This window comes from Chenopodium quinoa, unplaced genomic scaffold (assembly GCF_001683475.1).
Source record: "Chenopodium quinoa cultivar QQ74 unplaced genomic scaffold, ASM168347v1, whole genome shotgun sequence".
In the NCBI taxonomy this organism is placed as follows: domain Eukaryota; kingdom Viridiplantae; phylum Streptophyta; class Magnoliopsida; order Caryophyllales; family Amaranthaceae; genus Chenopodium; species Chenopodium quinoa.
In genome coordinates, this window is record NW_018745650.1 from 1,604,989 (window position 1) to 1,631,354 (window position 26,366).

General features: G+C 36.3%; 3 protein-coding genes across 3 annotated transcripts; 1 reads left to right on the forward strand and 2 right to left on the reverse strand.

Moving 5' to 3' along the window:
- Positions 1–1,900: 1,900 nt before the first annotated feature.
- LOC110716890 (protein FAR1-RELATED SEQUENCE 5-like) lies at positions 1,901–3,328 on the forward strand. The gene is made up of 2 exons (XM_021895541.1): positions 1,901–2,614; positions 2,657–3,328. Exons 1-2 carry the CDS (start codon positions 1,901–1,903, stop codon positions 3,326–3,328), a joined length of 1,386 nt encoding a protein of 461 aa, XP_021751233.1.
- A 1,856-nt stretch (positions 3,329–5,184) lies between these two features.
- Positions 5,185–6,221, reverse strand: LOC110716928. The gene is made up of 2 exons (XM_021895580.1): positions 5,890–6,221; positions 5,185–5,755 (listed from the first exon to the last, which is right to left on the reverse strand). Exons 1-2 carry the CDS (start codon positions 5,992–5,994, stop codon positions 5,429–5,431), a joined length of 432 nt encoding a protein of 143 aa, XP_021751272.1. The 5' UTR covers positions 5,995–6,221; the 3' UTR covers positions 5,185–5,428.
- A 10,237-nt stretch (positions 6,222–16,458) lies between these two features.
- On the reverse strand, positions 16,459–18,496 carry LOC110716870. The gene is made up of 2 exons (XM_021895521.1): positions 17,816–18,496; positions 16,459–17,122 (listed from the first exon to the last, which is right to left on the reverse strand). Exons 1-2 carry the CDS (start codon positions 17,833–17,835, stop codon positions 16,744–16,746), a joined length of 399 nt encoding a protein of 132 aa, XP_021751213.1. The 5' UTR covers positions 17,836–18,496; the 3' UTR covers positions 16,459–16,743.
- Positions 18,497–26,366: the final 7,870 nt, after the last annotated feature.

The following is a 26,366-nucleotide window of genomic DNA, read 5'->3' on the forward strand; positions in this document are numbered from 1 at the left end:
GAGTTCCTTGGTTTTCTTGCCTGCACACAAGCCTCACCCCCCCTTCTTCTTGTTCTGTTTCCTGTACACCAACCACACTCCCTTCTTACAATTCCTTATACAAACCTATCCCCCCTGCCCCCTCATCATTCTGTTCCACTTTTGATTTCTGAAGCTGATTTCAGATCTATTTTAGATTATGAAATTATTATTATGTGTGTGTGTGTGTGTGTTTGTGTGAGTAAGTGTAAGAGTTATGCTGTAAGTAGTAATTAGTATGGTTAAAAACATAATTCAGCAACATAATGTTCTAGTATGAGATTTTTAATGAGCTTCCTGAAACTATTTTATGGAATTGTTATTGACCTGTTATTTCTATTATATTAAATGTCAGAAATGATGAGCAACAACGAAGAACTTGACAGTCATTCTAGTACCATCACAAATGTGCCAACTACTCCTACAATAGTAGTTTCTCCTAAAGTATCACCTTTGCTCACTCCTAGAGGAACAAAAGAATGGCTTCCAATATGCCCCAATGAGTTGAAACCAGCTATAGGGATGAAGTTTAATAATCTTGAAGAGGGCCTTGAATTTTATAAAAGATACGCATTTGCTGCTGGATTCAACACAAGAAAGTCTACAACTAAAAGGCAAAGAAGAAGCAAAGAATTGAAATCACAATATATCTTATGCAATAAAGAAGGATACAAAGAGAAAAGAAAGGCTACTGTTGAAAAAGATTTAAATAACAACGAAGGAGAAAGCAATGAAGAAAAAACTTCAATCAAAAGGAAGAGACTCGTTACTCGTGTTGGGTGCAAGGCACATATTGTCATAAAGCATTGTGATGATAACAAATTCATAGTTTCAAAATTTCATGAGGGATATACTCCTGCACTTTATACACCTAGTTGCAATCTCTTCCAAAACGAAGGAAGAAAAATGAACATATTGCACAAATAAATAATTGTGAATAATTCTAAGGTACGACTTTCAAAGTCTCTTATGTTTCATGAATTCTCTATATGTTCTAATAAAAGTAGTATGCTCATTTGAAAAATGAGCATTTAATTGTTTGTTTATTTGAAAAATGGGCATTAAATTGTTTGCTCATTTGAAAAATGAGCATTAAATTGTTCAAATGAGCAAGCAAATAATTGAATTGTTTGCTCATTTTAAAAATGAGCATTAAATTATTTACCAAACTGTTTTGTTCTTTAATTAGGTGAATATTGGTCCTGTTACAACTTTTCGAATGATGAAGGAAATTGTTGGAGGATATGATAACATCGGTGCATCTAAGCAACATTTCAAAAAATTTCATAGAGATTTGAAAGCATACATTTAAGGAAGTGATGCTCAAATGTTCGTGGATAACTTTACCAACAAAAAGCTAATGTGGAGCGCTTTTTTCTTTGATTTTGAGATGGATGAAGATTATTGCCTTTGTAGAGCATTGTGGGCTGACCCCCTTTGTAAAAAGAGTTATACTCTATTTGGTTATATGGTATCCTTTGATACCACATACCAAACCAATAGGTAATTCATAAAAATCACAATTCATTTTTATGTTATAACTATAGCTTAACTTAATAACTTTGTTTTAAATGAACTTAGTATAATTTTTTGCTTATTTCACAAATGAGCATTGACTTATTTGCTCATTTCACAAATGAGCAATCAATTATTTGCTCATTTGTCAAATGAGCATTGAATTATTTCAGTAGCTGATGACAATTCTGATTTCAGAATCTGATTTCAGATTCTATTACAGATTATGAGTGCATGTATGTATGTATGTGTATGTGTGTGTGTGCGTGCGTGTGTTTGTTTCTAAGTACGTGTGTCTGTGTATTTATGTGTGTGTGTAGTTATTTGCTCATTTAAAATTTAATCTATATGTGTAAACAGGTATAACATGGTGTTTACTCTATTTACAGGGATTGACCATCATAATAGTTGTATTACTTTTGCTGCTGGTTTCATAGCAAAGGAAGATATAGTGTCATTTGAGTGGTTGTTCAGATCATTTCTCAAGGAAATGGGTGGAAATGAACCGAATTGTATGATTACAGATCAAGATCCAGCAATGAAAATTGTTGTTAAAAGTGTGTTTAACAAGACTGAACATCGCTTCTGTATGTGGCACATAATGAAAAAGTTACCAGATAAGGTGGAGAAATCAATCATGCAAGAAGAAACTGGTTTCCTAAAAAAATTATGTGCTTGTGTTTGGCATCTTGAAATTGAACCTGCTGAGTTTGAAGAAAGGTGGAACAAGGTGATGGTTGAATACCATTTGGAAGAACATGAGTGGTTAGATTATATGTACAAGATAAGGAACAAGTGGATTCCAGCGTATTTTAGAGATGTGTTCCTTGGAGGAATAATGCGTACAACATCAAGATCCGAAAGTGAAAACAACTTTTTCTGCTCCTTTATCAATCCTCATGTGTCACTTGTTGAGTTTTACTTGATATATGAAGCTGCAATTGATGCCCAAAGACACACTCAAGGTCAGAATGATAATGATTCAAAGCATAAATATCCTGAGTGCAAAACACCACTAGGGATAGAAAAGCATGCCTCACATTTATATACTAACTCCGTCTTTTATGAATTTCAATATGAGGTTGAAATTGCTTGTTTATCTTGTGGTGTTGATGAATTGAAGAAAGAAAATGGATTGGGAGTCGCAAAAGTAAGTGATGGAAATTGGATTAGAACATTTGATGTTGTGTTTAATCCAACTAACTATGACACCACATGTTCTTGCAAGCTATTTTATAGACAAGGTATTCCATGTAGACATATGATGTGGGTTTGGAAAGCAAAAAGGTTTGAAACCATTCTTGAGCAGTATATGCTACACAGATGGACTACTATGGCACTGAAAAAACCAATTTTTGACTTGGGTGGAAACCTGTTGGAGCAATGTGCTAATTTAATTGACAAGAAAAAATTGTTAAATGATTTATGGTCAGAGATACACACTTGTGTAAGTTTGGCAGAAGGAAATGATGAAGATATTCAAGATCTTGTGATAAATCTTCAAGGAATAAGAAAGGATTTGGAGGCTAAGAGGATTGCAAGAAATAATAAAACAACAGGAAGTGCAAACAACAAAGGAAAAGACATTGATCTATTGATTGGAGCTAGTGTGCCAACTGAAATAATTGTCAAACCTCCAAAAATTTCAAAGAATAAAGGGACTAGAGTTCATGTATCAAATGAAGAGACTTCAAAAGAGAAAAAGGCTGAGATTGATGTGCCAAATGTTGAAACAAGAGGTAGAAGTGCAAAAAGGCTGAAGGGAGAAAAAGAAAAGGTTGTAGAACAAAACTAGAAAAAGAAGAGATTATGCAGAGGTTGTGGTGAATTGAGTCATCATGATATTAGAAATTGTCCAAAAAAAGTGTAATGATAACTTTATATAAAAATGAGATTTAATATTTTGGCACATCTCCTCATTATTTATTAAACATTTATAAATTTTGTGTTTTAAATTTTGTTAATATTTTGTTGATTTTATATTTCTTAACAGAATCAATTACTTAATCATTTAGAAAATGAGCAATTAATTTTTTGCTAATTTAACAAATGAGCAAATACTTAGTTGCTAATTTAACAAATGAGAAAAAACTTAGTTGCTCATTTATCAATTGAGCAAATAGTTAGTTGCTCATTTGTCAAATGAGCAAATAGTTAGTTGCTCATTTGTCAAATGAGCAAAATTTATTTTTAGTCATTTATTAAATAAACAAGCATTTCTTTGGTTATTTCTCAAATGAGCAAATTATTCTTTGCTCATTTGTCAAATGAGCAAATTGTTCTTTGTTCATTTTTCAAATGAGCAAAAACTTAGTTGCTCATTTGTCAAATGAGCAAAGAATAATTTTCTCTACCCTTGAGCAAATAATTGTTCTTTGTTGATTTGCTCAAACAAGCAGATATTTATTTACTCATTTGTCAATTGGACGAATAGTTCATTGCTCATTTGTAAGTCAACAAATAGTTTAATAAACGGTAGGTATAAATGACAAAGTATTTCAAGCAAACACAAAACATCCAATTTAAATATAACGAATACAAAAGTCAACATAATCAAAAGTCACCATTTTTACATCATTCAAAAAATATTTACAACTTGATTAAATCATTGTTTCTTTACTTCCCTAAAATTAGAAAGCTATGTCAACACCTTAATCAACACTACACCAAGCAAAATATTGAGGTTACACTAACAAGTAGCCTTTTCTTCTTAAGCTTTTTCTTCTTCACCCTTTTGTTCTTCAACTTTTTCTTCTTCAGTCTTAGGAGAAACTTTCCTCTGCTTTTTCTTCTTTTGAGGAATTTCTTTAACGGATTGAATTGTGTTTATTTCGCTTGAAATTATTGCCAAGGTGTACTTCACACGAAGTTTTTCCATGATTATCACCTGTAAGAAATTGGAAAGAAAAAATAAAACAAGAAAATTTTAAAAAATATAAATGCATAAAGCAGGGTGAAGCACAAAGCACGTAGCAGAAGAATAAAATAAGTAATAGAATAAGCAGCATACCTGATATGTAAGCTAAGACTATTCACTGGGTTCACTAAATTTTGGCTCAATTGCTCTACAGTTTATAGTCCAAGTTTCAGCCAAGTTGGAAAAGGGAAGGTGGATGATCGGTGTGCAAGGTCACTTAGAACCATCTACTACTTATATTGGACATAAACAGTTTATATTGGACATAAACAGAATTCTATTAGAAGTTGTGGAAATTATGTCCTGTTTTTTTAATTATTGAAATTTTGGTGCAAAGCCTCTACTTCAAGAGAAAAAAAAACCCAGAGTAGGAAGCTGCCTTAGTGTTCATAAGAAGATGGAAGCTTGGAAGATTTCACTTATCAAGGATGCATAATCCACAGCCTAGAGCACTAGTTTAGTTTTTCTCTCTTTAACTACTTAAATGAGCTTACCAACTTTAACATTGAAAGTGTAGCGCTTCCTAAAGACCTTATATTTAACATATGGAAAGTTTACAATTTGATCCTTTCTTGGTTAACTATCAAATAACAATGCAGCAACTTTCACAAAAGTCCAAGCACATGGAATCACTTATATAATGAACTTGCAAAAAATGGTTAATGGCAATTGTTATCCAGGTACTCTATCAATTGTGTCGTTTTGTGAGCAAATAATTGCTTGCTCATTTGAAATATGAGCAAATTATTGGCTGCTCATTTGACAAATGAGCAAGATTTATTTAAATTTCTATATAAGAATAATAAAAAAAAAAATATCTTGGTGGTGCATATAAACATACTAATATCCTTTTATTATCATGAATTTTCTTTATCATTCAAATTTTCACTTTACATGTCCATATTCCTATAAACTCAGAGAGTATTAGAAATTAACAAGTAAAAATTGTACGCCTTGTAAAATCCAGCAAACAAGTATCTAAGGACAATTCATATAAGATGAAAGACTTACATTATTCTTCTTCAAACTTGATGCCCACTTTGACAAACCCATGTATGTTTCCATAATCCTCATCAATGCAATTCCACAGTGCAAATGATTATTATCTGTAGACTTCCAAGGAGAATCAAGTGTAACATGCTCCATGCGCTTGATATCACTTGACAACACAGAGCTCTGCACATTTCCTTCATATTGCAAAATTGCAAAATGCACTTCTCGGAAAATAAACATGTCAAAATGCACCTTCTTTGGATCTACTTCAACATCTTCGTTAGTTTGTGGAACAGTTGGAACAGATGTTTCCTGAATGCAAAACAAAAAAAAAAAAAAAATCAGAATAAGTTGGGACCGTTTAGAATGAAATCTAACATGATTTGGTCCAATTCAATTTAATTCTAAAAGGCAGAAAAGCTAAGTATTGATTGAAAGTGAAATACCATTTTTGGTTGTTTGCTGCCAGAAGGACCAACAACCTTCAGATTTTTATCGAAAATTCCAAGCCTCCCCTTAAAAATTTCCAATTTCTCACGGCTAGACAACATATTGGTTGTCCAACCTTTGAGAATAGGAGTTTCTCGGTTCGCTCTAACTTCCTCAATGACATAATGATCAATATATAAAAGCTACAAACAAGTAAGATAGAAAAGATTAGTACATTAAAATTAAACAAATAAATAACAGTTAATGCATAAAAAATAAAAAAATAAAAAAAATTAGAAAATACCAGCCCCAGCCCTTACTGCCACCTACCCACACATTTCAATTCTGATTTCAGATTCTATTATAGGTTGTGAGTGCATGTATGTATGTGCATTTGTCTGTGTGTATGTGTGTGTGAGTGTATCTGTGTGTGTGTCTGTGTGTGTGTGTGTGTCAGTGTGTGTGTATGCATATATGTGTGTTTGTGTGCGTGTGTATGTGTATTTATGTGTATGTGTGTGTGTGTAAGTGTGTGTGTGTGTTCTTGTTTAAGGGAGGAAGGGGGTTGCAGGTGATCTTGCTATTTTTCAAACAATAAAATGCAACACATAAAAACATACCATAAGAAATAATAAAGATCCTAGAAAGTAGCGAGTAGGAAGCTCATCCCATTTGATCTTCGCCTTCACAAGAGAATCAAGGATAAACTTTGACCAATTTAAATCCTTGATTTTAGCAACATTACTCAAATATCTGAGAACGACATGATTAACATTCTTGTTTTGTCCTCCTAACATTAAATAACAAAATTAAAAAAAATGATCAAACAAAAACTAAAATGAGCAAAATGAAACTAAAATGAGCAAAATGAAATTAAAATGAATAAAATGAAATTAAAATAAGAAATATGAAAATGAAAAAACTACCTGACATAAAGTGGAAACACAAAGAACTACAAAATTGCGTTTGAACATTGGCCCAGCTGATTTATGGTTCTTCAAGTACATTGAAAGTTCCCCAATGTTCACAGATAATGAGTTCTTTGGGAACTGTTTTTTCCACTGGTTAATAACTTTATCATCCTTTGAAAAAAGATTAGCATCCATCTCCATGCCTCCAGCTGGCAGCCCTAGGACATCATGTACATGTTGTTCCGTTATTTTGAAAGGATCGGAATCAGGAATATTCAACGTACAACTATGAGCATCAAAGTGCTTGACTAACCAAAAACCCAATTGCAAAGGCAGTTGGGACACTTTCAAAAACTCCAAAGACCCAAATCCTATAGCTCTAATGGCAGTCAACTGATCTTCAGAAAACTCCTTAAAAACATTAACAACAGATGAAGGTGACATCCTATTACGCAACGTCCCATAAACAACAGATTTTGATTTCTGCACTTCATCAACAACATCTTCACTGTCTGGATCCTCAAACTTCACATTATGATTTTCTTTCACTCTTTTTTCAACCTTTTTTCCTTTACCCTTTGTAGCAACTACTTTGATTTTCTTTTTCTTCTTTTCACTGATCTTCTCCTCTGCCACTAGAGCCCCTGATGAACCTGCCTCGGCAACAGCCCCTGATGAACCTGCCTCGGCAACAGCCCCTGATGAACCAGTCTCGGCATCAGCCCTTGATGAACCTGCCTCGGCAGCAACCCCTGGTAAACCAACCTCAACAGTAGCCCCTGATGAACCGGCATCGACAATAGCCGCCCCTGATGAACCGGCATTTGCACCAGACTCCTTTTAAATAGAATTCCTGCTGATACAAAATCATTAAAAAAAAAGTCAAATATCACATAGATTTAACGAATAAGGAAAAACATAGATGCTCATTTGTCAAATGAACAAATAGTTAGTTGCTCATTTATGAAATGAGCAAACATTAGTTTACTCATTTGTCAAATGAGCAAATAATTTGTTACTTATTTCTAAAATAAGCAAAATAGATAGTTGTTCATTTGTCAAATGAGCAAATACTTAGTTGCTAATTTAACAAATGAGCAAATAGTTAGTTTCTCATTTGTCAAATGAGCAAATATTTAGTTGCTAATTTTACACAAATGAGCAAAACCATAGATGTTCAATTGTGAAATGAGCAAACATTAGTTTACTCATTTGGGAAATGAGCAATCAGTTTTCTCCTCATTTGGGAAATGAGCAAACAGTTTTTTGCTCATTTAGAAAATAAACAAATAGTTATTTGCTCATATGTCAAATTAGCAAGCATTTCTTTAATAATTCATTAAATCAACAAGCATTTAATAAGAAAACATAAAATAAGGAAATAACAAAACACGTACATTATCCTTTTCAAATGTACATCTGTATAATCTTTAGCATTGTTAATATCAGTAGCAACTGAAGAATCCATAGCACTGTTACAAAAAAAACCAAAAAAAATGTAAGGTAACTTAATCTACAATGTTGCATCTATAAACAGAAGCCAACAACTGATAAACAGAAGATGGACAAGAGCCCAAGTCAGATGGTTGTTTCAACTTAGGAATGCAAGCTAGTTTATGTTTGTTTCCTTATTGGTTTTCTTTTTTTTCTGGTTGTATTTTGTCTGTGGTGTTTTTTTCTGTTTTGATGCAGAGGCTTACGTAAGTTTTTTTGGGAGGATGGGTTTCTGTTTTTGTTGCTGACAGTTACATTGTGAGAAGCACCCTTCCTAGAAGGTGGTTTCCTTTTGTAACTGTTTTTCCCTTTCCGTTTCCAAGGCACCCTTCCTAGAGGGTGGTCTTGGTTTGGTTAGGGTTTGTACTCCTTGAGGGCTTCCCTCTTTTTTGGTATTAATAATACTTGCTTACTTACCAAAAAAAAAAAAAGGAAAGTCTACATTACAAACAAACAATTCCAATTGAACATTTTTTCCTTTCTGCAAGTGTATCTTCATGCACTCCTCCCTAACCCCGACAAATCTAGAAATGGACACTCATTTCTTCACTTAGATCACCTATTTCTAGAATACTATATACAAAAGGCAACAACTGGTTTTCTAGTTGAACTGCTGTAGTTTACAAAGAAGCTCAACTTTGTCAGAACAGGTTACTAGCATAAGATTGGTCACTAGTGACTCAAACACACAGTTCAACAGAGTCATGTTAACAAATTCAACAAAGTCAAACACACAGTTCAATAGAGCCATGGTCACTAGTGACTCAAACACACAGTTCAGCAGAACGGAGGATATAAGGCCATATGACTGAGTCATTGCCGATTTTCTCCTTTAAGCTATTCCAGGGTACCACATACTTCAAAAAGATAAACCTAACTCACTGAAAACTGAGGTTAACTGAGAAACCAAAGAAATTGACAAGACTTTTAAAAGACCTATAAATGAACCATGCGCTAATCAAACAAGTGCTTGGCTTCATCACATATAAGATATTCTCAAAGTTTCACCAGTACAACAGCTGAAAGTAAACAAACAACCTCTGAAAATTCCTCAAATTTCAAGACCATGCTTCAGGAAGCACTAATGACTAACTAAGCACCAAAAAACACAAAAGAAGAGAACGCAAACTTATCAGGTGGTCAGTTCCCATATCTTATTTATAAGAAACCCATATCTTATTTGTTTTATCTTTTTTAAAAATGATTGCAGAGCCATTTAAACAAAACACAATACAAGAAAATAGGATTGATCCATCATAGAGGGGAATTTGGCAGTAAGGTTCACAACTCTGACATGAAACAATGCCAACCATTCTAAAAAGCTTGCGAAGATGCTTCACCATTTGACCTTGTTTGAAATGTTTAATACAAAGACGGATAATTAAAATTATAAACTCTGAGTTGTATACTTATATTTAGTTTAATGTAAACTAAATTTACACACATGTTGCTAGAATGTCATTCCAAACTTTGCTTTCTATTGCCATACTAACAACTCGTATATATCCATCTATAAACTCTAATCAATTTAGATTTATGATAAGGCATGCTTAGGAAGTGCTCTCTATGATCTTTAAGACCTTCTTTTGTACTTCAAGTGTAGCAGTAGTTAAGGACCCTAACTAAAGCATTAAGCATACATAGTCCTGCCATTGACAAAAAAAGTTATATACAACATCCACTGTTGCTAGAGTAGATTTTAATAGCCTATAGCCCCATAAATCCAAGCCCCGACATTATAAAAAACAAAGCACATTTAACATACATACAAGCTTCGATCCGAAAGCAATTATAACTTACTCTAAGCACCTGTATACAACAACAAGGTTTCCTAACAACAAAGCAAAAATTAAGAGTAGACAAATCCAACACATACAAGCTCTTAATAACATAGTAACAACCAAAGAACCATGACATAGAAACGAGGAAGCTAAGAAATTGAAATATCATAATTTTAATCTTTTGATTTACTTTAAAACATAATTGATTTACTTTTACTTAGTTTTTATCGACATTTGAAATGGATAAAATGATAGGTTTTATTGGGGCATTTTGTCAAACAGCTAGTGTACATTTAGAAATTTATTTTACTTTTTAAGAGATATAAAGATCAATTAGATCTAAATTTAACAAAACAAGAATTTAAGAAATTCACATAAAAATAACCATTCTCGAGTACTGATAAAGACATATTAGACGACTATCTAGCACATAGAAGAAACTGATATCCTTTCAAGTGGTTTATATCTTGAGAAGGATACATCTTTGTGAACTACACACGAAAACTTCAGATCAGCAACAACCAAAAGCTACTCACTACCCTTTATCTCAATACATTCTTCTTCTGTCCATTCTCTCAATACATTATTTAGCTTAAAAAAACTTGAGAAGAATACATTTCAATTGCTTTGCATGATAAATTCTTTCTTCTGCCCCATCTGTTCTCTCTGCTCTAATACTGTTAGTGTTGGCCAGCAAAGCCTAATCAACTTAATTAGACATGAACACGGGATAATTAATTAGCCTATCTATATTTGAGACAACATGGCAGGAGGCAAACTGTCCACAGATACACTATTATACAAGCACCAAAGCATAACATTTTAAGTTGATTGATTCAACATCATATCCTCAATTGTCATGAGATATTTATATATCAAGGATCAGAACACACTGAGTTATTTGCTTGCCTATTCCGAATAAAAATAGCTAAGATTGAGCATAATAAAAAAAATAAGGTTATGAGTATCACAAATTCCGAATTAAAATTTTCTTTCATAATTAGCCAGGAAGCACTAATGACTAACTAAGCACCAAAAAACACAAAAGAAGAGAACGCAAACTTATAGGTGGTCAGTTCCATGATAGCAGAAACAATACCACCATCAGCAGCCTTGAGTACCTTGACTGCCTTGCCCCTTGGGACCCCAGCCTTGAGTCAATATACACTCAGACACACAGTTCAATAGAGTCATGGTCACTAGTGACTCAAACACACAGTTCAACAGAGTCATAGTCACTAGTAACTCAAACACACAGTTCAACAGAGTCAATATACACTCAGACTGGTCAAGCTGCTAAAACAATGTATGTACATAGAACCACAACATAATCGCAACAACATAGAAACAAAAACGCAACATATTCACAACTAATTGAGCAAAAATCGCAACAAAACCACAACATAATTTCTCAAATACACAACCAAAGCAAGAAGACTTGTAAAAACCTAAATTCAGACAAAATAAAACTAAAAATAACTTGATAATTACTCAAAAAAAGGAAAAAAAAAACTAAAATCAACAAAAAAACAAACTAAAAGATAATCGACACAAAGTAACCTAAAATTAATGAGCTAAAATCAGAACAAATTAAACGAAAAGCAAAACGAAAATCAAGCAAAAACCGCAACAAAATCAAGCAAAAATCGCAACAAAACCACAACATAATTTCTCAAATACACAACCAAAACAAGAACACTTAGTAAGACCAAAATTCAGGAAAAATAAAACTAAAATTAACTAGATAATCACTCAAGAAAACGAAAATAAAACTAAAACATAATCGACACATTGCATGTTAAAATTAATGAGCTAAAATCAGAACAAATTAAACGAACATCAAAATGAAAATAAAACAATGAATGTAACCTAAAATTAATTGAAAAACAGCAGATGTATAAACAATAAACTCACATTAACGAAGAATTGATGAAGATTGAAGAACTTGTGATGAAAATTCAGAGAGAAACACAGTAGAATACCGGAAAACTTGAAGGAGGAGAGAGAAAATTGAGCGAAAAAGAAGAAGGAGGAGAGAGAAAAAACGCAGGAAATAAATTTGAATAAATTTGTTTTGTTTTGTTCGTTTTACCGGGTTGTATTATGACCGTTGGATGTAGTTGATCCAACGGTTGTAATATGTCCTCACATAAAATAGGGTTCTCACATAAGGGGGGTGGTCTCATATGATCCTATATATATATATATATATATGTATATATGTATATATATGTATATATATATGTACATATATGTATATACATATATATACATATACATATACACATATATATACACATATATACATATATATATACATATATATACATATATATATATGTAAATATTTCGGTAATTAAATCATGAATTCAATTTTATCTTGAATTAGGTGCAAGAAGTATAAGTTTCTAATGGTGGTAAATCCAAATAAAATCGGTAAATTAGGTAAATTAGCAGGACAATTACCGACGAATTTGTGATGATAACTTCCGTCGAAAAAGGTAGGTAGCGACTGAAAAAAATTCTGTCGGAAAATGGCGATGGAAATATTCTGTCGAAAACCTTCTCATCTTCCGACGGAATTTTCCGTCGGTAGGAGAGAGGTTTCCGACGGAACTTTTTTCGTAGGAAATTTGCGACGGATTCTTAAATCAATTCAAACACAGCTCCGACAGAATAATATCCGTCGGAACATCCTCTTCCAACGGAAAATCCCTTGGAAAAGTCGAATTTCCTACAAAAAGTTTCGCGACAGAACATTCCAATTGAATTTCGTCGAAAAGTTGATTTCCGACGGAATTTTTAATGATTCTGACGGATTTTTTCTGTCGAAATTAAGCTGTTTTCTTGTAGTGTTTACATGTCGTGGCCTGATTGGTCCACCTTGGACCTCTCAATAGGTGACACGTGGCGGACTCTGGCTGGTCCACGTGGATGACACGTGGCAGAGTACAATTGGTCCACGTGGCGGGGTTAAAATCCCCTAATCACATAACATCTGACCATCTCATACTCTCATAGTTAAATATTTATTAGTATAAAGGGATGAGAAACATAAGATTATTATATTTTTGTATATCCTTTACTGGTTTACCCCTAAGGCTTAAGTCACTAATTAGTAATTAGTAATTACTTTATTATACTAACAAGTTAATAAGAAAGAGTAACTTTTAACTTGAGCCTAATAAATCAAATACTGAAATGCTATTAGTATATTACCGAGTAGGATAGTCTAGTACGCTGTTAATCTGTTATGCAACTATGCTAAATTGACAATTGCTCATATAGTCATATTAGTCAATCACTCATGTAGTCATATCTAATTAAGTAATTTGTATTTATGTACTAATCTACTAGTCAATTCTATCATTTATAAGTTTACACGATTACAAGTGTATTGCTTACAGGCACAACTAAACTGATATAAATATAATCATATAACAAATTTGTAGTACTTCTAACTCTCTAAGATATAACATATTTATATTATTATACGGCCTTCGATTTTTTATTAATCGCAACGCTAGACATTTACACGCTAATCGATTCACATTTTATAATTTAAATAACTTAATAAGTTAATGTGTGTGTTAAAAAAAAATATAAAAGCTGATATTATGAAGGTATATATCGTTTTATCGGGATTCGAGAAATGTAATTAATTTATTTTTTTTGAAGCCATGTAATTAATTAATTGTATAAAAGTTTGTTTAATGTTATTAAAATAAAATTATAAATTTTGATTTTTACAAAATGGAAAGTTGATTTCATTTTTTTTTTTTGTTGACAATTTCGTCAAAATATGAATGGTGGGAAATTTCCCTTCAAAAACCAAAAGGCAAAACAAATTTTAGATTTAGAATTTAGATATTTTGATTGTTAAATAATTAAATAAACATTTGGTTCATATATTATGCAAAAGAAAAAAGAAAAAAACGTGAAACGTGAAATTAAATTAGCTAACACTGCCAATTAGGTTAGGTCCTCTCAATCTCTCATCATTCTCTCTCCTCTTCATTCAGCCGTTTTCTTCCACAGCCTTCACTCATTCTTCGGTTCTTCTTCTTCATCCTCAAATTGAAGCGTTGAATTCTCCATTCTCATCTTAACTCTCAAGTTCTCAACTCTCAAGCTCAACGTCTCAGACTCTCAGCCTTCAATAGCTCAAAGGTAAATTTTAGTTAATTGTTTTTGTTTTCGTTTCGGTTTTTTTCGATCTCAAGTTCTCCATTCTCGATTTTTTTTTTCGATCTCCAGTTCTCCATCTTCAAATCTTCCTCTCCTTCAAGCCGTCAAAGCTCAAAGGTAATTTTCTGTTAATTTTTTTTGTTTTCATTTCGGTTTTTTGTTGCTGATTTGTTGTTTGACGGGATTTGCATGTCTTTATTTTTTGATTTTTAGTTCTGATTTATATTGTTGTTCATATAATTTCTGATTTATACTGTTGTTCATGTAATTTTTAATTTATATTGCTCTTCTTGTTCATTTAATTTCTGATTTTTAGGTTGTTTCTCGGCTTAGAACATTAGAATCATGAGTATATGTATAATTTTTTGGCATTGTATAATTTGTGTGTTCCATTTTCTGGCCTAGACTTTTCTAGTATGTTGATGATGATGATGAGGATGGCCCATCAAGTCGGCCATCGATGGAGATTGATTCTTATTTGTGTACTCCTCGGAAACCAACTTATGAAGGGCAGAATTATGATGTTATCAAGTATTGGGAATCTCAAATTAGTGTGTACCGCTACCCCATATTAGCTGTTATGGCTAGGGATGTTTTGGCCATTCCCATTACATCGGTAGCCTCTGAATCTTTTTTTAGCATGGGTGGTCGTATTTTAAACAAGTATAGGAGTGCTTTGCCTATAAATGTTGAGGTGTTGGTTACCACACAAAATTGGTTACGTGGTTATGATTGTGATACTGAAGAAGACGTCCTTGAAATTGGTAAAGAAGTGATAGATGAAAGTTTTGCATCTAATTAGGAAGGTATATGAATGTTGTATTGTAGTGATGCTTAATTTATATTGTGTTGCTTCATTACTTTTTTTTTTTTTTTATTGAGATAAATGTTGCTTCATTTCTTACACTAATGCTTAATTATATTTCAAGAGATGGCTAGGAGAAACCCAGGAGAGGGCGTGGCAGCAAGGGGAGAGGCCTCTCCGAGCTAGGTACAAAACTCCCAAACATTCTGGAGATGCCTTGGAGATGGTCTGGAGAGGCCTCTCCAGACATGGCTGCGGGCGCGACCTTCAGCGGAGAGGGCGCGGCGATTTTAGATTATGAGTTTTAATCTTAGTTTTGAAATCTTGTTTTCCTAGATTGTAATAGTGTTTATTTGATAATGATTCATTGACATTGCAACTAGTAACTTCTAGTAATCGTTTCTGAAGACTCTGTGACATCATTTGCTTCTACTTGCAGCATAATTTGACATTGCCTCTACCTGAACACATAGTTTTTCCTTTAAGATAACTTCTGCTACTTAGCCACAATAGACAAGAGCCATAATAAATATAGTTCATATAACTATTAATTAATCTAGAGTCCTCTAGTTGCAGGTATGTTTTGCCTATGTCATTCTTAACTCGACCTGTTTTAGAAATGAGATTTAGTTGATGATACCCCAGTAACCCCACTAATGATGTTTTATGTTTTCGTTTAGATTAATCTCTGTTTTGTTTGTTACTCTTGTAGACTATTATCTGTCTCAAATACCAGTTTCAGATTGTATGATACTTGAATGCATACGAAAACTAGTGGAGGGATATATTCGGTTCATAAACGATTCGGTTTATAAGCGGTTCGGTTTATAATCAGTTCGGTTTATAAACGGTTCGGTGCAAACAGGCTGCAGTTTGTTAACGGTTCGGTGTAAACGGTTTTTATGCCAGTTCAAATGGTTTCGGGTTAGAAACGGTTCGATTCATTTTCGGTTTGGTTTCCTTTCAGTTTGGTTATGATTTGGTTCGGTTCTTAAACGGTTTAACGTTACTCGGATCGGTTCGGTTTCGGGTTTACTAAAATGCGGTTCGGGTCAGTTTTCGGTTTCAAAAAATCGGTTTTTAATCGGATCGGTTTGAACCAGTTCGGTTCGGTTTTTGACAGTGCTACAGCAATGAACAAATTTTGGATTTTTTTTAATAGAGCCAATTTTAATTAAATGGCAATTAAAATAATAGATTGTTGTCAAGTCAACTCAATGAATGTGGATTTGACAAATGTACTACCATGGCAATGCATAAAATTGTTAGTTCGATTTATTTAGAGCATATGAAACACTACGAAACCTCAACAAACTATGAAATAGTAGGAAAGATTTACACTACAAACAACCGTACGTAACAACATATAGTGATTACGTATGGAGTATTAATTAATGTAAACAACTGTAACAGTATATATTTTATAGGAAGCATTTTGTTAATGTAATACATAGTTAGACAAACTGCATGCATAAGTTTTTATCTACTTAATTAGCTTTTCTACTCAGTCATGAAGTAAACTCACAAATAAAGTAGCCTATGACAGAAGATGAACTAGGGAACTTTATTACTAGTGCACTATTAGTAACACGAGTTCTAAAATCGTGAAATAGTCAGTTGCAATAAATAAATACACGTATGTTATGTAGCTCAATTAACATACATGCATATCATGCATGCATGTTAATTAAATTATTCATGAGGTTGGGTAAGGAAATAATGGTCAGCAGAAAGCATATCAGGATCATGCTTTTCAGCTCCATGAATGTTCCTTAGCCAATACTGTGATTGTCCTAGCGAAGCCGAGTTTTTGGGGACATCATTCAGCACCCAATCTTGTCCTTCAGGGAAGTATATACCGGTACGTGGATGTGGTACCCATTCTTTGTTCACCTTCTCATTGTCACCCTTATTGCTAGACATTATTCCTCCTACGTCTTCTTTAAGGTAATATTCCTCGAATCTTTCGATGTTGGTTTGTTCCCTTTTGAGGCCTTGGTTGTATTCTTCTGCCTGTACGGCAGCAAATCGGCTCATGTAGTGGTGTTGATGACCAGCCTTCCTAGCTTCCCTGCATAGAATAATGAAAATTTTATAATGTATACGGAAAATATTGTACATATATTATGTACAATTTTATATGAATACTGAGTGCTAGAAACTAGAGCATGTTTAATTTGTATAGTGTATAAGAAAGTAATTGTGACCAAGGTTTGATCCTCACACCCCCACCCGCCGTGATAAGAGGGGCATTCACGTATCTTACCGTGTAAAAAAAAAAAAAATTTAAATAAAATCTTTTTATTCAAATGTAAAGCAAAAAAATTAAAAAAAAAAAAAAAACCTAGTAGGATTTTGAGAACAGTTAATTATAAAAATCCACATTATAAGTGTCATGCCATTGACTTTGTTTTTTACAAAAAAATAAAATTGGTAGATTATGTGTAAAGTGCGATGCAACGATTTTCTTTTACTAACACGTATATATGCATGAAAAGCCAACCACAACATCGCCCCCTCTTAATAGGCTTGGAATTGATAGACAAGCCATATGCAATGACGTAAATTATGGAAAAGTTAATTGTATACTTATATGCAAAACTATACACCATAATGCATAGCTACATTATTGTAAAAAAAAAGTAACAAATAGTTCGTAGTATAAACAAGAAATTATCAAATCACTCCAATAGATCGATTATTGATCTGACTATAATTAATTTCGAAGTTTATAGAAAGGATTCAAAATGGTTTATATACTCACCTTAGTTGTGTGATGTTCATCAGTGCGACTGAGCTTGGTAGTCCTTGACATATCTCGAACAACAAAAGCGACAAAGATGTAATTATCTTCTAAACAAACTCGATGTATGTTATGCTTATATAGAGAGAAAATTGATATTTTTTTTTGGTGAAGAGAGAAAATTGATGTTAAGTGACCGAAAAACTCTCTAAGCTCTTCTTGATCAACATACTTAAATTTATAGCACTACAATAATGTGCCAAGAATATATTCTCTTGCATTCATTAACTGGTGAAGGTTATAGAAAAAAGGTATCTAAATACTTTGTCATATGTATTTTGCCTCGTTTATTATGATGTGAATACTATATACACTAAAGCAAATTTAATTAGTGGTATAAAAGCTCTTGATATTAATGTTATATGCTGTTTTAAGTTAAAAACTGGACAAAAACCATGGGCCAGTACTTTTGATTATCTTCATTGACAAAATAAATAAAGTAAAGTATTTTGTCACTGAATAATCCGTCACGTATGGTTGATTTAAGGCCATTTTAAGTTATGTAAAATTTGCATATAACTAAATTGTGTAAGATGGTCTTACTATGTTGATGTACAACAAAATATTTCATCCATCACTAAATTTATAACAAAACATAATATTCTAAGTGGCCAAAATTAGAAATGTTATTTGATCTATATTTTATATTACCTCGTTATATATTATGTACACCTTTTGGGTATTATTTGTTAGATACAAAAAAAAAATCAAAAGTTGTACATAATATGTAACGGAAGTAGTATGTCAATTAATTAAGGGCATAGGTAGTATTACAAAATTAAGTAATGGAAATCACCAAATTAAAAATGTTCAATTTATATATTTAAAATTTTTTTTAGAAAAAAAAATTTAGAAAAAAATTACATAAAATAGTTAAAGTTGTGATTACTGATAAGTATATACTACGGTATTTTTTTTTTTAACAAAAGTTGTAATAAGTATATAATAAAATTATAATTCAAATAGAAAAGATTAAGAATTACTCCCACCATTGATGTTTGTTGTTTTTTGTTTTTACACCATATTTCCCATTAGGAACTTTTAAAAGTTCTTCCTTTTAGGAATCTTTAATACCTTTTTTTTTATCAAAATAATCTGATCTCATTTTAATTCTAAATTCCAATTATTTATGTATATAATGCACAATTATTTACTTGTTTCCCTATCCCAAAGTGTATTAAAAACACAATTATTTGTGTTTTTCACTATCACAAAGTATACGTATTGAACTATTAACTGTAGTTTTAACTTAATATTTTAAGTGACTAATTTTTAATTATAATTATAAAAAAAAAAATCTTGCCCTTATTTAATATAATGTTTTCATTAGAATATAGTACTCCCTGTGTTTCACAAAAACGAAAGAAAATGGAGGTAGGGTTAATAAAAATCGTCAATAACAATTGATGTTGTCATCAACTCTCAAATTAATACTCGTAATTGGATTAAGTTGTATACTCCTTACATCATAACCGAATATTAAAACACCTTGGGTAATAGGATGAGCTAGAGCATCTTTTATAAAGTTAACTTTTTTATTCCTCAAATTTATATATAGCACTTATTACGTACAATCTTCTGATCATTACTAGTAAAGACGTATTGTTTTGAGAGATTATGATCAAATATTGGCAGATTTGACGAGACAAATGTGTCTAGTAAAGCATGAGGTTGATGGTGCATGAGAGTTCCTCGTTTCATTTACACAGCTTTGCATAATTTAAGCTGGATTTCTTCTTTATAATTGGAAATTAGCTTGACCTGAAAGTTTTCAGTGACCACTAAAGTGTTTTTTTATTTTAATTTATTTATTTATTTATTTTTGACATAAGAAGGTATAAATGTTTATGGATTATAATAAGAGCACATATAAAAGTGTAATTTTGATCATTTGTTTGGAAAAAGAATTTGTTTGGGGTCCAAATAACTTATATTTGGGCCTAGTCCACAATGAAAATAATTATAGCCCAAAAGGCAAGGTTCAACCCTCTTTTACATATTTGCCAAATCAGGTATAGCAAGACCCAATGAAATGGCAGCCCATTTGATTCCTCAAGCCCAATCCATCTAATTGGAGCAAGGTATAAAAGCTTTCATTCTTGTACAATTATATGGATAGACATTAAATGCCTCAAGCAACAAACTCTCCTGCATAGTTTTTCTCTCATTATCTTGCATCCGTATTGACTTCGGCATCGGAGGGGCCTTCCTCGGGACAACCCCCGGGGCCAGTTTACGTGTGTTTGGCTGTGCAGGAAATCCTCAATTCGGTCATCACTCGAATTGGGCTTCATCTCCACTCATCCGAAGGGCCTGCTGAAGGTCCATTGTTTTCTGACCGAAACAATTTGGCGCCGTCTGTGGGGATACTTACAAAAATTCAGCCAAAAATCTCATACTAATCTTAGCCACCGCAAAAAATGACTAAGAGTGCAAAGAGCTCTAAAAAAAGCTAGGAAGATGGGCTTTATAACGGTAAGGGCCGGTAGAACACCTTCACCGTCGCCAGAACCGACCGCTTCCAACTCCCCGAGGGGAGAAAATATGCGTGAAGGATCTCCTTCCCAACGGGATTACCAAAATGGGAATTCTCCGAGGGATAGCAAGGCTCATAAGCGTGATCCTTCGCCTAGCATGCGTTCGACTCCTCCTACCGGTCCGTCAACCGAGGAGGTCATGAAGGCCATGGCTGTGTGCATGGACTTTATGAATGCTTTGGGAGGACACTTCCTGTCGATGAAAAAATCACCCTCTCCCCCTCCTAGATCACATGATCGGAAGAGGAAAAGTGGAACCGAGGGAGAGAGGCAGGCTCTGTCCTCGAAAGGGGAGGGCAGCCGAAGGGCTGGGCATCCAGGTGGTTCCGGGCAGGATCAGAGGAGGGGCTCCGGCCACTTCGAAAACTCCGAGGATCATCATGACAGCCACAATGTTTCTCGCCGAAGCGTTCATGAGCGCTTAGGTGGCAAAGAAGGAGGGGTGCATAGTTGCCTCACCTATCCAAAAGGGCCTCAGGCCTCTATGTCACGCGAGGGGACACCCCCTGCATCCACCTCTCTGAGAGGGAGAAGCAGGGTTCCTTCGGCGCGGCAGAAGGGAAATGCCATAATGGTTCCAACCAGTTCCCCATTCCAAAGGTGGATACTGGAGGAACACGTGCCGACGGTTAAAATTCCGGCACACATTACATATGACGGTACTTCGGATCCGAAGAATCACATAGCCTCCTACGAGGGGCATATGTACCTTAACCCCAGGTCCGAAGCTACCTGGTGCAAATACTTCCCTACAACCCTCAAAGGTGTTGCCCAATCATGGATCACCAAAGGGATGAAGGAAGGCTCGATAACAGGCTGGAGCGATCTAGCCAATAAGTTCAAGAGCAAGTTTTCCACGGCTAACCGCCGAGAGAAAACTACTGCGGAGCTCATGGGCCTGCAGCAAGCGGAGGACGAAAGTCTCCGAGACTATTTGACTCGTTTCAGCAACGAGTCGTCCAGAATCACAAGTCTGGATCAAAGCCTGGCCGTATTCGCACTACGGAATGGCTTGCAAGCTGGCAAATTTCTGGATTTCATAGTCATGCAACCCCCGCAGACCTTGGAAGAAGCCCTCGATGCTTCGGATAAATTCATCCGAACCGAGGAATGGAACAAGGCAAAGCTGCAATCTCAGTCAGGGCTTGCGAATCCAAGACAGCAAGCTGAAGTTCCAGGGTCAAGGAAAGGGAAGGCAAAAGCCTCAGAACCTCCCTTGACCGAAGAGCCGAAGAAGGATAAGGCTCCCTATCTGGGAAAATTTGAATCTTACACTCCTCTCACCTTACCACGTACTAAGATCTTTAGTGCGACGAGGGAAGAGGGAAGATTCAAAAAGTCGAAGCCACCTCCTTCTTGGCATCAAAAGAAAGGGAAGGACCATTGGTGCGAGTTCCATTAATCTCGTGGATACCGCACCGAGGACTGCCTTCAGCTGAAGGACCAGATCGAAGAGCTGGTTCAAAAAGGATATTTAAAGAAATATGTCGCGGAACGTCGCGAAGAAAAGAAAGCTGAGAAAGATTCTCGGCAAGAGCTGGACTATCACCGGAAAAGGGACAGACCTCCCGAAGGAGGGAATCATGACATCCTGACTATTTCCGGTGGAATATCTCGGAACGCACTAAAGCGCCATCTGAGGGGTCTCACTCATCAGATTCATCATGCCGAGTTCCAGAAACCGCAGTCTCCGGTGCCGAACATGATGTTCACATCCGAAGACTGCAGGGGGGTGGTGTATCCCCATGATGACCCCCTGGTGATCATGACAAGCATCGCGAACCACAACGTCTATCGGACACTGGTAGACGGTGGAAGCGGGACGAATATACTTTTCCGAAAGGCATTCGACCAGCTGAAGTTGGAGAGCAGGCATTTGACTCTAGTTCCTTATCCGGTCACTGGATTCAACGGCTCTTCTTCATATCCAGATGGGAAAATTCTTCTTCCCGTCAGCCTCGGCCAAGACCGGGCAAGACGAAGCATCATGGCCGAATTCTTGGTCATTGATGCCCCATCAATATACAACGTCATTATGGGGAGACCCCTCATCCATGATGTTCAAGGAGTTGTCTCGAGATACCATCAAGCAATGATCTATGTTTCAGACGAAGGACGCTCCGAAAAAATATTGGGCAGCCAAAGAGAGGCCCGAGAATGTAACTTCCTCAAGCCATCCAAGAGTCGCCGAAGCGACAAGGATGATGAGGAAGAAAAAGAGAAAGAAAAGGAGCGAGGTACTAAAAGGCTGAAGGGCCTAAGTGCTTCGGCTCAGGGGTCCCCGAAAAAGAAAGCATCTTTGGGGACTGGGAAAGCAAGCTCTTCGGCTGGACCGAAAGATTCGGACAAAGAACAGCCGAAGAAAGGAAAGTCTGCTGATATTGACAGTAGACCCGAACCAGAAGAGTCTGGCTCCAAAGAAATGGAGTCAGATGAGCAAACTGAGTCAATACAGTTGACCGAGGGAGATACTGAAAAATGTGTCAGCATCGGACAAGGGCTCGATCCGAGCCTCCGGGTTGAATTAATCCAATTTCTTCGGGACAATAGAGATGTGTTCGCATTCTCAGTAGCTGACATGCCGGGAATCGATCCGAACCTCATCTCGCACAAGCTTAAGGTCGACCCCACATGTCGGCCAGTTAAGAAAAAGAAGCGGAACTACTCCGCTCAGAAGAACCAAGACATTGCAGCCGAATTCAAAAAACTTCTGGACGCGGGATTTATTAAGCCCTGCCAATACCCCGAATGGCTGGCGAATGTAGAAATGGTTCAGAAAGCTAATGGCACCTGGAGAATGTGCGTTGACTTCACGGATCTGAATAGGGCCTGTCCGAAGGACTTCTATCCCTTGCCGAGAATCGATCAGCCGGTTGACTCGACGAGTGGTCATGCTCTGCTCAGCTTCATGGACGCATTTTCTAGGTACCATCAGATTTTCATGCACCCCGATAACAGAGCAAAAACGGCATTTGTTACAAGCGCCGGGGTGTATAACTATAAAATGATGCCCTTCGGCCTCAAGAATGCCGGGGCTACATATCAGAGGCTGGTGGACCGTGTTTGCCGAGCAAAAAGGTCGTAACATGGAAGTCTATGTTTACGATTCCATCGTCAAAAGCAAAGAGGCGAAAGACCATGTTGCAGACCTAGCCGAAACGTTCGCCACTCTGAGAAAGCACCAAATGAAGATGAATCCGAAGAAATGTGTCTTCGGCGTGAGGTCTGGAAAATTCCTAGGCTTCATGGTCAGTAAGAAGGGGATTGATGCCAACCCTTCCAAAGTTCAAGCAGCTCTGGATCTTCCCGAGCCGAAGACAAAAAGGGATATTCAGCGTCTTACTAGGTGGATGGCTGCTTTATCCAGGTTCATCTCAAAAGCCTCGGACAAGGGTTTGCCCTTCTTCAAGGCGCTGAAATCTCCAAAATCAAAGGAGCTTGTATGGGACGATGAGCAAAAAATAGCCTTCCAGCAGCTCCGGGAACACTTGGCAAACCTTCCGACACTGGCAAGGCCAGCTGAAGGAGAAGTCTTGTACCTGTATGTGGCAGTTAGCCCTGCTACAGTGAGTACGGTGCTGCTGAAGGAAGAAGAAAAGGTTCAACAACCGAACTACTTCGTCAGTCATACTTTGACTGATGCCGAAATGCGCTACCCTCTGCTCGAGAAAGTTGCATATGCAGTGGTAGTGGCAGCTCGGAAGTTAAGACCTTATTTTGACTCACATCAAATAGTTGTCTTAACAGATCAACCGCTGGAGAAAGTCCTCGGCAAAGTTGAGAAATCAGGCAGGCTAACAAGTGGGCCTTCGAGCTCACTGAGTTCAGCATAAGCTACCAGCCGAGGGCAGCAATCAAGGCACAAGCCCTAGCAGACTTCCTAGCCGAATGTTCATACCAGGAAACACTCGACGAAGGGAAGGGGACTTGGACCGTGTTTACGGATGGCTCAGCCACCGTAAATGGTTCGGGAGCTGGGGTGGTGATCACCTCTCCCGAAGGCAGAAACTTCGAGTATGCACTCAAATTCTCATTTAAGGCTTCAAACAACGAAGCAGAATATGAAGCAGCAGTTGCTGGCTTAGAACTATGCATAGCTCTCGAAGCCGAACATGTCTGTTTAAAAACAGACTATTAGCTGGTCGCTAATCAGATTTGGGGCGAGTATGAGGCCAAGGAGCCCTCCATGATCTCTTATCTTGCCAAGATTAAATCAGTCATAGCGAAGCTGAGAACTTTTGAAATCGAGCTAATCCCAAGGGGTCAGAATGCTCAAGCCGATGCGCTCTCCAAACTTGCAAGTTCAACTCTTACTGAGCTGAACCGATCCGTATATGTGGAGGTGCGCCGAAACAGAAGCATTGACCAAGAAATTGATGTCCAATGCGCTGAAGCTGAACCCAGCTGGATGGACTCCATCTTAGCTTATAAGCTTCAAGGAACGCTCCCCGAGGATAGGAACCTAGCCGCAAAAATGAAAAGGGTTGGCTCAAAGTTCATTATCTACAAGGGAAAGCTGCTGAAAAAATCCTTCTCAGCCCCATTGCTGAAATGTGTGGGTCTAACAGATGCGGATTATATCCTTCGGGAGATCCATTTTGGCATTTGTGGAAACCACATAGGGGGGAGGAACCTACCCCATAAAGCATTACGGGCAGGATATTATTGGCCAACCATGATCCAAGATGCCAAGGACTTGGTGCGGAAATGCGAAAAATGCCAAAAATTCGCACCTGTTATTCATCGGCGTTCAAGGGACCTTCAGCCGATCCTGAATCCACTCCCTTTTGCTTAATGGGGGTTGGATATTCTAGGACCATTTCCCGAGGCACCTTATCAGAAAAAATGGTTGATTGTCGGAATCGACTACTTCAGCAAATGGATAGAAGCCAAGGCAGCTTCAAACATAACTGAGCAAACTATCAGAAAATTTATTTGGCAGAATATCATCACGTGCTTCGGCATTCCAAAAGTGTTTGTCTTCGATCATGGAAGGCAATTTGACAATCTGCCGCCGAGGCGGTACACAGACCAATTCGGCATAAAGCTGGCATATTCGGCAGTCTGCCATCCTCAAAGTAATGGCCAGGCCAAAGCTGCAAATAAACAGATACTCAACGCTCTCAAAAAGAGAGTTGAAGATCAAAAGTCCAAGTGGATAGAAGAGCTTCTTGGAACTCTATGGTCACTTCGGACAACTGAAAAAGAGGCCACGGGGCATTCACCTTTTGAATTGGTGTATGGATCCGAAGCCGTTTTGCCAGTGGAAATTGGCTCAGAAAGTCTCCGAGTCAATCAGTTCTCGGCCGAGGAAAACGAGCATCTTATGAAAGAGTCCCTCGATTTCTTAGACGAGATCCGAGATTCGGCAAGGGACAGAATGGCAGCATACAAACAGAGAATCAACAAGTTCTACAACCGAAGAGTCCAGTCAAGACTCCTCAAGGTTGGAGACCTTGTTCTTCGGAATGCTGCCGCTGTTCAGAAAAGCCGTATCCATGGAAAACTCTCAGCTAACTGGGAAGGGCCTTATGAAATATATGATGAAATATAAAGCTTGCATATTCGGCAGTCTTCGGCAGTTAGATGGAACTGAGTTGAAAAACCATTGGAATGCAGATGTACTTAGAAAATTCCATGTGTAAAAATATGTGTAAGTACATTATCTTCATATCAATGAAAGGCCTTTGAGCCACAATTATTCATAATTTTATTCTGCTTTCATTATTTTCGTCTTTGCCGATTTTTGAAAAAACTCAAGGTTTACACCCGGTGCTATCCGAAGTATTGCATTGTGATGCACTGTACTTCGGCAAGCCGAAGAACCTGCCGATATGAGAGTAACAAATAGAACCTCGAGGTATTGCATAATGATGCACTGAACCTCGGACGGATTTGCTGCTCTCGGCGAAGAGGTCACAGGCTCATCTAAGACATAGCCGAAAATAGGAATTGATAAAATGCCCGAAGCATTG

Excerpts from the sequence above, each read along its gene's own strand:
- LOC110716890 (XM_021895541.1), top strand. The coding sequence starts at position 1,901 with ATGGTGTTTACTCTATTTACAGGGATTGACCATCATAATAGTTGTATT. Across the intron at positions 2,615-2,656 it reads TTTATGAATTTCAATATGAG|AAAGAAAATGGATTGGGAGT; the intron begins GTTGAAATTGCT and ends GATGAATTGAAG.
- LOC110716928 (XM_021895580.1), bottom strand. The coding sequence starts at position 5,994 with ATGTTGTCTAGCCGTGAGAAATTGGAAATTTTTAAGGGGAGGCTTGGA. Across the intron at positions 5,756-5,889 it reads GCAGCAAACAACCAAAAATG|GAAACATCTGTTCCAACTGT; the intron begins GTATTTCACTTT and ends TTTTGCATTCAG.
- LOC110716870 (XM_021895521.1), bottom strand. The coding sequence starts at position 17,835 with ATGAACATCACACAACTAAG. Across the intron at positions 17,123-17,815 it reads ATGAACATCACACAACTAAG|GGAAGCTAGGAAGGCTGGTC; the intron begins GTGAGTATATAA and ends TATTCTATGCAG.